Raw genomic sequence first — 14015 nt, forward strand, 5'->3', positions numbered from 1 at the left:
GGCCACTTGTGTCACAGTAAGAGGCCCTTTCGAGTGCTACATAAGTGACTGAGCGCGCTAATTTTAGAAGCACAGCATTGTTGCCAGATCGACAATATTTCCCTCTCTGGTACCCGATGAGTTGTGGCTAAGATGCCTGGAGTGATGGATAAATGTCACTTGCGGGACTATTCAACATGTGGTAGGCATCGTGTGGCCGTGCTTCATATGAATCTTAAGTCGTGGGCCATATCCTGCCTACAAGCCATGGTGGCCCACCCCCTGGCTGAGATTAACACCCAGCAAGATAGCAGATAGCCAGACCAGGCCCCTGCCTTGTGTCTCATCATACAGAGTATATATACGGAATATCAATCAAATTGTGCCTTATTCAGATAATAACACCGGTAATTGTGGACTTTATTTCACGAGTTGAGAATGCGTTGAGGCCATAGTCTCCTTTGCCAGGGTGAGCCGGGCTAACGAGTAAGAGGAGCGCTCTGCAATTGCTAACGTGAAGGGCTGAGCTGGGACGGGTAAGCATAGAAATTCGCTTGCACGGTGAATTCGGAGTTACGTAACAATAACAAAGACATCATACTGTTATGATGAATAAGGGCACATTTACGGGATGCGTGTAAGCATTGTGCACGTAAGATTTGGAAGTGGGTACAATTTATGCAAACGGTACACGAAAAGTTATGTTTTAGCGAACAGAACAAACAAAACACAAATAAACTGAGAAGCAATTTGAACGAGATGTTTGAAACGAGATTAAAAACAAAGGCTCTATTGCTGACTAAAATGAGGAGCCCAAATTGTGATGGTTTATTGAATCTCTCGAAGGGGTGTAAGGGGGGAGCGGTATGAATCTTGGCACTCATTATGTGTAACATCAGCAGTGAAACACGTGGGGAGTGTGTATTGCTGAGGGCTGTTTACTACACATTCGTACAAACCTAACACGTCGGCATCAGTCACGACGAGCGTGGTTAAAAATAGGTTTCTGATGAGAAGATGGAACACAGGGAAATTTGTTTATGAGCATTTGAAGTTGGGCCAATGCGTGTTGCGCGATTAGCGGCGGTTAATTTTTTGTTACATGAGTTTCCCTGTTTTAATTTTTTTGGCACATTTTCTTATGGCGGTTCTTAATATTGATGCGCAAATCCCCATCGCTGAAGCCGCACTTTATTTATCCTATTCTTTGGGTCTTTCGGTAAAGTCACAAAAAACTACGACGTTTCGATCGCAACATAAGCGGTCGTCATCAGGTGGAGAAGAAAGAGGGGTTAGCATCTAAAGGCAAATTGTTTATAAAGGTTTAAAATGGGCGAAGCCCAAGTGTCAGAACGGAGTGGACGGGGCACAAGGGCCCTGGGGCAGCATGGGCGGAGGAGCTTATGTTAATGTCAGGGATTAAAAACGGTGGGCTGCTACATGTAGGGCAGAGAAGGCTATGTCAAGGTAAAAAAAACTTGTGAGCAATGGACAGTGCTGAAATGGCAACATTACGGCCAGTTATGACTTAAACTGGTTGATAGCGTCCTTCTAGTGATTGCTCAGTTTGTACCCATCTTGTCGCTTGAAATCGTGTCTATGTCTGTATATGTGGATGGCTTCATGAACGAATTTTTGTTGATAGCCAGTGGGTTTGCAAAGTACCTTCGTCTTAGAGAAATCAATTTCGCGTGAGCCCACCGCAGTCAAACAATGATCAGCCATGGCCGAGGTATTGGTCCTACCGTGTTTCAGATCTGCCTCATGTTCACGAACACAGTCCGAGACATGTGGCTTAGTTTCCCCAATGTAACTTCTGCCGCAAACACAGCTTAGTTTGTAGACGCCGGGGTATTTCATGTCAGGGATCACTTCCTTCACAGATGGGATCAGATCACGAAGTTTATGTATTGTGTTAAATCGAACCTAGATCTTGTGATTGCTCACGATTTTGGAAATATTTTTGGTGACCCCTGCTATGTATGGCAAAGTCTGTTGGGTCCTCAGATGGTTATTTCCCAACAGTTGGGGTGATAGCTTTATGGATTGTGTAGTATGAGAGCTTGGTGTACGTGTTCCAGTTCACCGGCTAGGTGATGAAATACTTCGAGCTCTATGGTGTAGAGTTTTGATGAGGGAATTCTTCTGGGATGGATGGTGGTGGGAGTCAGATTTGAGATAGGCATCCATATGGGTGGTTTTCCTGTAGACAGAGTGGCCCATTGAGGCATCTGACAGCTTGCCATCCTTTTCCACCTCCATGGTGAATTTAATGGCTGGATGTATGGAATTGATGTGGTTGAGGAATTGGTTCAGAGCTGGTCGGCCATGTGGCCAGATGACGAACGTGTCATCTACGTACCTCTTCCACAAGGACGGACGTAGAGTGGATGCCCGGATGGCGTCTGTATCAAAATTTTCCATGAAAACATTGGCTACAACCGGAGATAAGGGAGAACCCATTGGGGTACTTTCAACTTGTTTGTAGAATGTTCCATACCAGGTGAAGTAAGTGTTGGTGAGGCAGTGTCTCACCAGAGCCGGTACATAAGCATTCAGTCCTTGTTGAACCAAATCTTCAATGATTACAATGGTGTCAGGCACAGGAACTTTAGTAAACAAAGAGGCTACATCGAAACTAACGAGCAAATCACCTGGAGATAGTGAGATGTCCTTAATTAACGATACCAAGTGAGCTGAGTTAAGTAGAGCTGAGGCGGTCTCACCAGTGAATAGTTGTAAGGTCTCAGACAGAAATCGGGCCAGTTTGTAGGTGGGTGAGTCAGTAGTGGAGACGATAGGATGAAGGGTTGTACCTTCTTGTTTTTTTTAATCCCTGACATTAACATAAGCTCCTCCGCCCACTCCATTGTGACACTTGGGCTACACCCATTTTAAACCTTTATAAACAGTTTGCCTTTAGAGGCTAACCCCTCTTTATTCTCTACCTAATGATGACCGCTTGCGTTGCGATCGAAACGTCGTAGTTTTTTGTTATTTTCTTTGAACCTATCTACATTACTTTTTCCGAAAAACCCCAAAAATATGAATTCCTGCAGTCACAAAAGCTTTGATTCAAGATTTATTTATCCTCTGCTGTCGAAGATGCGGTGCATTTTAATCACACGTGCTGCAAAGTTAAAGAGGGCTTTTTGTTAAAGTTTGGTTTGTATCACCATACTACATCACCAAACGCTTGCTAGCATTAGGCCAAATATGACAATGGTATGAAATATATTTTCTACGCTTTGAAAAAAGACAAACGCGCTCACATCTGCTCGTGTTTTATTTCCTGCGTTAGAAGACCAGTCTCATTTTCTGCTCCTTGACCTTCTGGAAAACTATAACTTATTCCATAATCAAGTGCAAGAATACACACTATAAAAACGTAGCCAAGGAATGGAAGGCATCGTGGAGGATTGCCCGCCGGGGAGATGGAGCAATGAAATCGGTTTGCGTGCAGCTGCTATGTGGATGAGCACATCGCAGGACAGGAGGAGGTCGCGATGGATTGAGGGGCCCTTCATTCAGCGGGAGACCGACCGTGGCTGATGATGATTAGAAAATATATTTATACAGGTTTTGTATGTGTTGCGTGTCTTCTCCATGTGCCTGACTTATGTCGTTGAGTGCTCCGAGCCAAACGCAACTCGCAAACCTGCCTAGAGGCCCGTAAAATCAGTTCCACCAGAGAGAGTATTGGCTACGATGGCTCGTGCCAAACGATACGGCTGTAAACTGTAAATCCTCCGGCGGATGAATCGGGAGATTATTGCAATGCCGTGTCCAGTTTATGCATAAGACAGCGCTGCATTTTATGGGGAGCCATTCCTGTTTCAACTAGATATGCATGTTAATATTAACATGTATGCCAATAGCCTGGCTGTAAGGATTGCCAATGGCCCTTAATGTAGACTACCCTTTGTCACGTCGATCAAAATAATACCTCGTCGGGGAAGCACCATCTTATGTACGTGACATATGCACCAGGCCACACAAATCACTTTAAAATACAACGTCAATGAGTGCCCAACACAAACATTAATGTTGTTTGTTTATGAATGTCGAGCGTACAACCGCTCTACAGGCAATCACATGTTTATAAGATTCCCCATAACCAAGTCCTATATGTGTGTGTGTAAGTGATTTGTGAGCAGGGTCACGACACACAGCTATAATACTCCATCAGGTAGTCGGGGCGACATTTCTCAAGCTGGTTATCAAACGGTGCAAACCGACCGCGTGTGTATTTACAGAGGCTGCCGGGCTCGCACCGTGTTGCCTGGCAGCGTGCGCGTGTGTTGCATTTCATCTGATTTCACAGTGTTCTTTGTCAAGCATCTTATCATCGACCTCATCGGCAAAAATCTATCTACTGCTGGATGAAGGCCTTCAATGTCTTTCCACCATCCCTTGCGGGCCTGCGCGACGCCACGCGGTCCGTCTCGCTTCCTGCGCATTAGATGATCTCATCCGTTCCGTCTCGGTGGCGCTGGTCCCCGTGGGCATGTTCCGTTCCTTTGGCTGCCAATCTGTCGCCAGTCTCGCCCGTTACCCACCTCCCCCCGCTCCGCGTCCCTTCTGGCGACGCATTCTGCCCAAGCCCCACTTCCTTTTCTTAACAGGCCGTGCGACGCATGTAATTTGTTCTTCAGTCCACGTCTTTGTCTTTCTGCTCCTCGCTGTTAATTCCCGGCATGCATCCCTCAGCGCTGCTTGGTGTATGTTTCAATACATTTTCTCTCTGTCCGTGCTTCATGGCAGGTGACATTCACCGATTAAAAGCCACCTCCTTTAGACACCGAGGTATGTTGTTTTATGGATTGTAAAGTTCAGCTATCCAAAACCTCTTCTTCCCGCTGTACCTCTCACCTCCTTTATTTAATCGTTGTGATCCTGATCCACCTTCAGTACGGATGAAGGCTTTCCCATTCCGATGATGTGTATCTTATGGGGGTGCCTCGTGTCTCTTATTCCGTGACCATTAGAAACCGTTCTTGCGCCTGCCTTGGCAGCACAGCTACCTGAGTAAGCAGCCGGTGCCCTCCTCCTGCCGCACTCTGCATTACCCACTTGGGCCAATGACTCCTCACCACTTGAAATTATCTGTCACTTGATTTGGCAAATTAAAGCTCTGAGAATAATAAAAAAAAATCTGAACAAATTTTAATCTGAGGAGGGTCCTGCAACGGCATGTTTGGCCAATTCCATTGGCGAGCGTTTGGCTTGCGGTGGAGCGTACCTGTTTTGTGCCTGGAAAACACGCGCACGTGTGAAGGTGATCACGCGCAAGAGCTCCGTCGCAGCGAGCCAGGAAATGAGACTGCCAGCTCCGATGTTCCATCTCAACCGCCCACCTTGCGGGCTCATTTGAAGCAATCCGGTGAAACCCTTTGCCGTGGCCACCGTCAGTAAAATTGATCACGAATTTACGAGAGAACATTGAGCCCACGGTCACGCCCATAGAAGGGTGGGGGAGAGTAGGTGGGGGGGGCGCTACAGCGCACCCTACGCGCGACACCCACCTCCATCGTCGTCCACGGTCTATCCACTGTTGACTGAAGCCTGTACCCCATCCCACATTTCATCACCAGCCTCGTCCATTGGCCACCCTTTCGGCTTCGCATCGTGTTCTGCCCGAACCCACGTACGGTCAACGTGACGTCTATCATTTGTGTTTGTTCCACCGAGCCTCGTGCTCCTACTCCTGGCTCTCGGTGTCCGTCCAAGAGTGCACCCCCCCCCCCCCCACTCATGCCTCTTCACGCACCTTTCAGCTTTTGTTGCATTTTCTTCGTCACTTCCCATGTTTCTTATCCACATCACGGCGGGTTACTTGCACCGATTGATAAACCTTTTCCCTCCAGGTACATTGAACGCAGTTTTCACCATCGGCGAGGCATGGAGCTAACTCTGTGCCCGCGCTCAATTGTCATCTCTATACAAGCGTAATTTGCGGAACGCAAACAAAGTTGCGTCCCGTAACGTGATGCCAACAATGAGAAACGCTACCCTGAGATTGGCGAGCTCTTGCGATGTGAGTGTGCAGCCCAGTAAATGGCTAATTTGGTTATCCTCGTGGTTAGCTGTTCACAGCGTGGCCCATTTGTGCAGAGCTCACAGTTCAATTCCCACATTTGCCTGGGAATTCCTTTGGGGAATCACTGCTGCAAAGGGGGAGCGTTAAACGCGTTATGTTTTTTGTATGCATTATAACGGTGGCGATGTGGCACTAACCATCGGAATACATCATCCGTTTTAAGCCGTGTACTGTACTCTTGTTTCAAGCTCGGAGTGTGATAAATTATTCTATTTGTGCAAGCAAAAAAAGAAAATTTTATCTTTTCTCATTAACCACTGCCTTTATTTATTTATGTAAAAAAAATGTGGTGTCATTATTTGCCCTGGTCCTAAGTGGAATAAATTATATTTAAGGATGTATTTTCATATATATTTATCTCTGTCGATTTGTTTTTCCAAGCTTTATTTTACCTGAATTAACTGTGCTTACTTAATTGAAAGCAGAGTGGATGGGCCTTACCTTTCCAAACATGAGACTGCTGAAGTATCAGCATTGTGGGTGCCACCCTGGTTGGCCCGAACAGAGGCACTCACAGGGTGCCTAACGCCTCTGTGTGTTTATGTCCAACATCTACACAGGTTTCATCCTTTATTCAAGAATATTAATAATATAAAATGAAGGATCATACCTCGATGAAGGAGCCATATGTGTTTGTTTTAGAAAGCGGAAGAGTCAGTCACAGGCAGAGGAGGGGGGAAGTCTTAAGTCTGGACTTGAACAGAGGCAGGAAGTTGACAGCAAGGATGGCTTGGGGAAGGGAGTTCCAGACCACAGTGTAGCGGAGAAGAATGAGCATCCTCCGTAAAGCAGAGATCGACTGGGTGCTTTGACAGAGGTCTTGGTTGCAGGAACAGAGAGCGTGTGAAGAGGAGTAGAGTGAGATCAGAGTCCACAGCTTAGCAGGGGCGAGTCCTTGAAGGATCTTGATGGTTGTGACTTCAACATTGAAATGTATCGGGTGAAGGTACTGGAGTATTGGGGTGACGTGGCCACATTTATGGTTTTGGGTGAGCAGTCCGGCATCGATATTTTGGATAATTTGGGCTCTGAAGATCAGGGATCGTGGGGAGGCCGTAGAGGATAGAGGTTCGGTAGTCGAGTTGTGATCTCAGTCAAGGTGCTTAACATTGTAACAAAACAAAAAACGTTAATTATGGAGCTTTCGTGACTGCAAGAATTATTCTTTGGTTCTTTCGGTTAAGTCACGTCTAAAGATAAAATAATAAATTAAAATAAAAGCATATTACGACGTTTCGATTGCAACACAAGCAATCATCATCAGGTAAAAAAGAAAAAGCAACAAAAATCTAACTAGAAAACTATAGACAGACATACAAGCAGACAGACATCACAAGGACACACAGAGAGAGGACACATATCGGCACAAAGAGAGGGGTCGTTTCTGTGACGGTCCCTTAAATATAGAGAGGGGGCAAGGACGGAGAGAGGGAGGGGGTAGAGAAAATTAGCATATCAATGAGTGGACTGCAAAGTGCTGCTGCTGCGCAAGTAAGATGACGACGTGGCACGGCACGCAAGCTTGTAAATTAAGAGAAAGGCACACTAAAATTAAATAACCTCGCAAAATATCGAAATGTGATGTAATACAACACAGAGAGTCGGTCAACACACAATTAACGCATAGCCTGGTTGATTACGTATCTCAAAGATTGCTAAGCTATTTGTTCTCTCTGCCTGTGTCCTCTCTTTGGAAGTTTCACACTTAAATTCTAACTTAGCAATCTTTGAGATACGTAATCAACTAGGCTATGCGTTAATTGTGTGTTGACCGACTCTCTGTGTTGTATTACATCACATTTCGATATTTTGCGAGGTTATTTAATTTTAGTGTGCCTTTCTCTTAATTTACAAGCTTGCGTGCCGTGCCACGTCGTCATCTTACTTGCGCAGCAGCAGCACTTTGCAGTCCACTCATTGATATGCTAATTTTCTCTACCCCCTCCCTCTCTCCGTCCTTGCCCCCTCTCTATATTTAAGGGACCGTCACAGAAACGACCCCTCTCTTTGTGCCGATATGTGTCCTCTCTCTGTGTGTCCTTGTGATGTCTGTCTGCTTGTATGTCTGTCTATAGTTTTCTAGTTAGATTTTTGTTGCTTTTTCTTTTTTACCTGATGATGATTGCTTGTGTTGCAATCGAAACGTCGTAATATGCTTTTATTTTAATTTATTATTTTATCTTTAGACGTGACTTAACCGAAAGAACCAAAGAATAAAACAAAAAACGTTGACAGAACAATGGTCTCGTTGGCAGCTAGGCTAAGGATATGAGGATGTTTGTGGTAGACGTAGCGCAGATGGAGGTGTGAGGTCCTGCAGAATGAAGCTACTGCTGCACATCTGTGAAAAATTGCTTCAGAGCTTTTCGGATTTCACCAGGATAAATAGAGACTCTGAATAAAGATTCTGCAATCTGTGGGAAGGGAACGAGAGCTCGGGATCGATGTTAACTCCAAGGGTTTCACGCTCCCCGCCAGAGTAATTTCAGAGCTGAGTAGGACCGCACGTAAGTGGAGTCTATTTGTGTAAAAAACGGCGCAAGTAAAAAACACACTCATGCCGTGCTGGAGCAGACTAATTTGGGTAATCCATTAAACATCCTTCCGAAGATCCGACCGTGCCGTCCAGTGCTCGCCGATTCGCACTGGCCCTCCGCTTGCCAAACGATACGTTATGAGATCGCACTCATTACACGCAAAGTGCTTGCCACAAATGAACTACAATGCCTTGCCGATCTCGTCAAGGAGCATAAACCATCGCACTAACTCCGGTCATCCTCGAAGTGGCTTTTGGCTGGCCATCGATGCGCTTCTGCGGCCATCTGGGACGCGCTCTTTCTTCCGATATTAGGAAGCCACTGGAGCTATGCACTTTTAAATCTAAATTGAAAACTCATTTCTTTAGAACTGCTTTTTGTGTTTAGTTTGTTGTCCTTCCCCGCACCGCCGATTAGCACGGTTGGCTACGTACGCTTCGCAAGAAGTTCAACACACTTAAATACACGTAAAAAAAACTTACGCATGTTTCGTCCCTCTGGTTGATTTTGCTTCTTGACTTGGGATTCCCTGCAGAATTTGGTTGAGCAAGCACCTACGTTTCCAGATTGTATTGGTAAGAGCACTCCTCTTTAAGATGTGGCCATGTCGAGCGCAAGAAAGCAATATCGTGTAAGAACGAATTTTGCGTTGTGATGGAGCATTGTGGGCCATGAAACGATGAACTGATATTTCAGTTAATCTCCCAACAGCAATATGTGCCAGCATTTGCATACTCCAGTGGAATTGAGAAATTTGGTCTTACCTTAAGTATGTATGCATGTTGAACGTCTTTCGCAACCTACATAGCCAACCGTGATATTCGGAGGTGCAGGGGAAGGACAACAGGTGTTCTTCCACGGTCGTTTTACCGACCGTGGAGAGATGATGGGCCCGAGTCGATCCGGGAACAGAGCTCGAGTTCACGACCTTCCACTTGTGAGCGGAGCCGTCTGTGCTAGGTGCAACAATCCTGAAATGAATTTTCTCTGTGCGATTAAAGCACGAAAGTCTATCCCGCGTCTGTCCATACTGCATTCTGGGCAACGATGAGACATTTGAATAGGGGCCCGCACCTTCTGCTGCTGCTGCTTCAGTGCCCGAGGGAGTGGGCTGATGATGCCCAGGAGTGAATTGTGCCAGTCATGTTTTTTTTTACTCTGAGATAACTCCTTTTGATTGCAAAGAGAGCAAACTTTGGAGGGGAAAAGAAACCTCTTATGTATGTTTTTAATTGACGCTAAGCATCAAGGTAGACCCGCGATGAGCGGTGGCACAGTGGTTTGCGCTCTGGGCCGTGAAGCCGTGCAACTCAGGTTGATTCCCGACCACGGCGGACAGCAGTGGGAAGCCTCACCCCTCCTGGGTGCCCCCCCCCCCCCCTCCGAGCCCTTCACAAAGCTGCACTGACCAGCACGGTGAGGTGAGGTCAAAAATCAGCCGGTGACCTCTATGGCATGGGGGGAGGCCTTCCTTCACCTAGCATTGGATTGAGAAAGGGCTGCACACTTTATATTATACAGTTTTAAGATAGACCACGTTTCTTATTGGTTGTGGCTCATGTTGTTACTTGTCTGTATGCTCTTATTTATGCAGTTTGTCATAGGCTATATTTATATTATGGAATCTTCATTTTATCTCCACATTATTCAGCATCACATTTGTTTACTGCTCTGTAATGAATCTAACGTTCTAGAGGTGTCTACGTAGATTGACCCTTTGTAAAACTAAATTATATCACAGTTGTATTGAGCGTCACATACTCCATATAGAATTCTGACATGTATACAACATGATCGTGGTCTGCCTCCCTAAATGTCAAATTCATTACAAAACACCACCACCTCATAAAAAAATTGTGAAAACAAATGTATGGGATGTGTGAAGATACAAGCCCTTGCAATGTGTGCTTTAATGTCTACAACCACAAGCCCCATTCGCTGAGCCTGATAAGGCTATTGTTGAGGTTTGTAAATGCAGTGGTACGTTATGAAAAAAAATGCTTTGAAAATTACATTCAAAGAAAAAATTACGTGAAAATAATTCCATATATTAATAGAATTCAATGATGTGTCTCCACATATCAATAAATAAAATAGTTCTTAGTTCGTTGGACTACTGGCTTCCCGACCAATGTCATCAAGCAGCGTTTGTTTAAGCGAGCAGCCTCTGGACCTGATTCGAACTTCTGGGTCTCATCAGCAGATGTGCATTTGAATCACCGGTGGTTTCTCTTCAACCTGCCCGTGTCTCCTCAGGCGATTGCTCCGGCATTCTGACGATCTGGTCTCGATTTTTCCGAGTGTCGTGTACTCGTTCGAAACGCACCTTCGTGACCACTGTCTCCAGCTTGCGCGGCGCGCGGTACCACGCACCGGCGTGACGCGTGGCACGTGGAGCGCCCCGCAAAAATGAGGGGGAAATGGAATAGGATTGCGGAAAACGGTTTTTACGAAACGTGCGATTTCCATGGCGCCGCGTCTTCTGTGTTTGCCGCCGTCACGCATACATAACGCTCCCGGTCATTCGGATGTCTGGCACGTGACCTTCTGGCCCGGCTAACCTGAAGCTGTGTCTGTGTTACTCGCTGTGCCTCCAGTCACCCTGTCTGTGATGGATTCTATAACACGGATTTGCCAGGGTAAGCTTCTTCCCCCGTGTTACCGCGGTGCCCTGCCTGTCAGCCCCCAGCTTACCTCTCATTCCCGTTGAGGGGCGGGGGGCATCTGCTTAAATGCACGGAACAGTTTGGTTGCACGCGGAAATGTTGTTAATGGGACATTTTTTTTATTTTTTTGTTTATTGGATATGATTTTTAGGTGTGCTCTGGGGCCCACTTTAGGCGCTAATCACTGATTTATACTCCACGACCTTCGCCCTTCCTTAAAATATTATTTTTATTTCATTTCACAGCTGCTGTTTTATTTGACATACAGCCCCGGTAGATCCTATTCCCCCGAATATTTGATTGAAGGTTTTAATAGATACTCTATTGTTAAATGTCTCCTATGAGTATTAGCACATAGATAACTTAAAAAAAAACTACTTTCTGAAAATTTAATTTTGAAACGGAATAGTTGTGTATTTATTTACCTTAACATCCTGACATCTTAAAAGACAACAGATGTATTACATTCCTTTGTAATTTAATTTTATTTGATCCATTATTGCAATCAACAACAACAACAAAACCTTCGCCACATAACTCATGAACAACGTTGTTCAAATAAATCATATCCTCGGCAAACATTTTGTCCCATGATCCTTTTGCAGAGCATACATTTATAGCCCCGTCCCTCTGCTCTGAAGAAAGGCTGTCACCAAACGTATGAGCCTGCCGCACATATTACATTTGTTAAAAAGTTCCCACTACCAGTAGAGTCCTCTATTTGTGTAATATGTTTTCAAAGTCTTGATGCCAAAGTGTGTCCCAATCATTCATTTATTATTTCAGGTGCAGCATTTTTGCTTTTGTAGCAATCCATGCCTTTCAAAGTACTCGTTCGGAGACGCTTGGCCGTGGCTTGTCAAAGGAGCCTTACCAATCCTGCGATCCACAAATAACGGACGCATTCAACTCGAGAGAAACTCCGTTCACTTCCCACGGCCGTCATTTGTCAGGATGCCCTTTGGAGGGTGGCATGTCTATATAATGATAATGTCAACCTGGTAAAAAAAAACACTGCGAGATCAGGCAACGGGCAGACGTGCATTACACAAATGTTCGTCTCAGCAGTTTCTAGCAGTGAGTGCATCCGATTGCTACCTCGTGATTGTTGATTTGCTTTCCCTGCGCATTCGCAGGAGTGCAGGTTTATAAAACTTGAGGCGTGAAGACGCGAGGACAATAATTACAGTGGGCACGTGTTTACAAGTTTACAAGCACGACGGCCCTTTGGTCTGACTTGTGTTTGTTTCTCACTTGCGTGAAACTTCGCCTTTGCTCGGTGATTTGTCCTTGAATGCCAATCCAAGATCAATCGCTACATAGACAAAGTCATTGTTTAATTCCGTACAACCTTCAATTTAAAATGCTCGCCCACGGTTCGTGAAGGACTTAAATTGACGGGCCGCTGCTATTTTTTTTGCTTGAAATTAACGTTTATGATAAAGACCTTTTTTTACTTCATCGCACAAATTCCCGTGGAACATTCCATTTAACGGCTCGCGTATTTTGTAGTGCTCAGCCAACGGGGAAAAAACATGTAATAAATTATGTCAGAGTGAAGACTGTATTAAGCTAGACTGCGCGGTCGTGAGTGTGTAACTGATGTTTGGCTGTGTGCATGTCTATAATGTGTATTCTCTTCCCATCCGTTTTTGTTCCGCTTGTTCGAGCAGCTATCAGGAAAGCAAAGAGTTTGTCAAGTAAGGGAGTCTGTCGTCGTCGTCGTGGTTGTTGTGGGTGGTCAGTGTGCTTGTTGCATGCAGTGCCCAGTCCCCTCCCCACGCTTCGTGTCCACTGTGACTTGCTGCCACTCCGCTCTCCTCGGTGTGACGTTATTCCCCAAGAGTGGTTTTTAGCCAGATATACGTTACGCATTCACGTTGAAGTGCGAATGGGCCGTCCTCAATCTCTGCAGAGGCCATTACCGAATCGGCTGTGACCAAACGCGACAATCTTGTATTCAATTGACGGATGGAAATCCTCAAGCCCCCTTCTCCTCCTCCTTCTTTATTTTCTTCTTCTTGCCGTGAGGTGACATGACGAATATGTTCTGGCTAAAAACGGTGCGAGTCTGCGTTGTCCCGGGTTGCCCGCCACTACGGGTGGCGCAGGACACGGGGAGGGAGGGAGGGAGGGAGGGGGGGAAATGTCAAAAGCGAAAGCCCCATCCCTACGCACAGCTTTTGCGCTCACGTCCCCATTTGTCCATAGCCGCTGGCGATCCCTCTGTGATAGGATGGAGGGACCCCTGAGCTCGGGTTCTGAGCCACGAGTGACAGTCACTTATCAACCAGTGTGAGACATGAATACAGCATCTGACGCCCAAATTATTACTGCATCTGATCGACTGACACCGTAGCCTTGGGGAAAAAAAGCCGCATGAGCAACGGTTGAGGAAGAGCCACACGCTCCGTGTTCAACCGGCGTCCGCCGTGCGTGTGTCCTCCCACTGCCGTCGTGTCGTCTCGCCGCCTCGGGTAAGTATGCCAACGTCGTTGTGCCACCAGTAATGCCCAAGAAATGCATTTGTCGGTGAGCGGCCTCCGTGGCATCATATTGATGGAACTCCGTCAACTTTGCCCGGTCGTGCCTTGGGGGTAGCTTTGAGCCAGATGTGTTACAAACATTGCATCTCACTTGTGCACGTGTTGTGTATCAAACTCGGTCGGATCATTATTTAAAGCTGTTGTTGTTGTTTCGTTTTAATGTTGATGTGCTCATCAAACAAAAACA

The 14015-nt window shown here is 45.9% G+C and overlaps 1 protein-coding gene across 10 annotated transcripts in view; it reads left to right on the forward strand.

The window, feature by feature from the left end:
• Positions 1-14015, forward strand: part of ADGRL2 (adhesion G protein-coupled receptor L2) — a 158039-nt gene that overhangs the window by 108095 nt on the left and 35929 nt on the right. For 5 of the 10 annotated variants that reach the window (XM_061564889.1, XM_061564897.1, XM_061564915.1 and 2 more), the window contains 2 exons: positions 11214-11255; positions 12956-12982. The exons of the other annotated variants lie outside the window; for them this stretch is intronic. In XM_061564889.1, the coding sequence (XP_061420873.1) occupies positions 11214-11255; positions 12956-12982 (69 nt within the window). The remainder of the gene's footprint in view (positions 1-11213; positions 11256-12955; positions 12983-14015) is intronic. 10 annotated transcript variants of the gene reach the window in all.

Source organism: Lethenteron reissneri, chromosome 4 (genome assembly GCF_015708825.2).
Source record: "Lethenteron reissneri isolate LAM-NWPU_2019-01 chromosome 4, ASM1570882v1, whole genome shotgun sequence".
In the NCBI taxonomy this organism is placed as follows: domain Eukaryota; kingdom Metazoa; phylum Chordata; class Hyperoartia; order Petromyzontiformes; family Petromyzontidae; genus Lethenteron; species Lethenteron reissneri.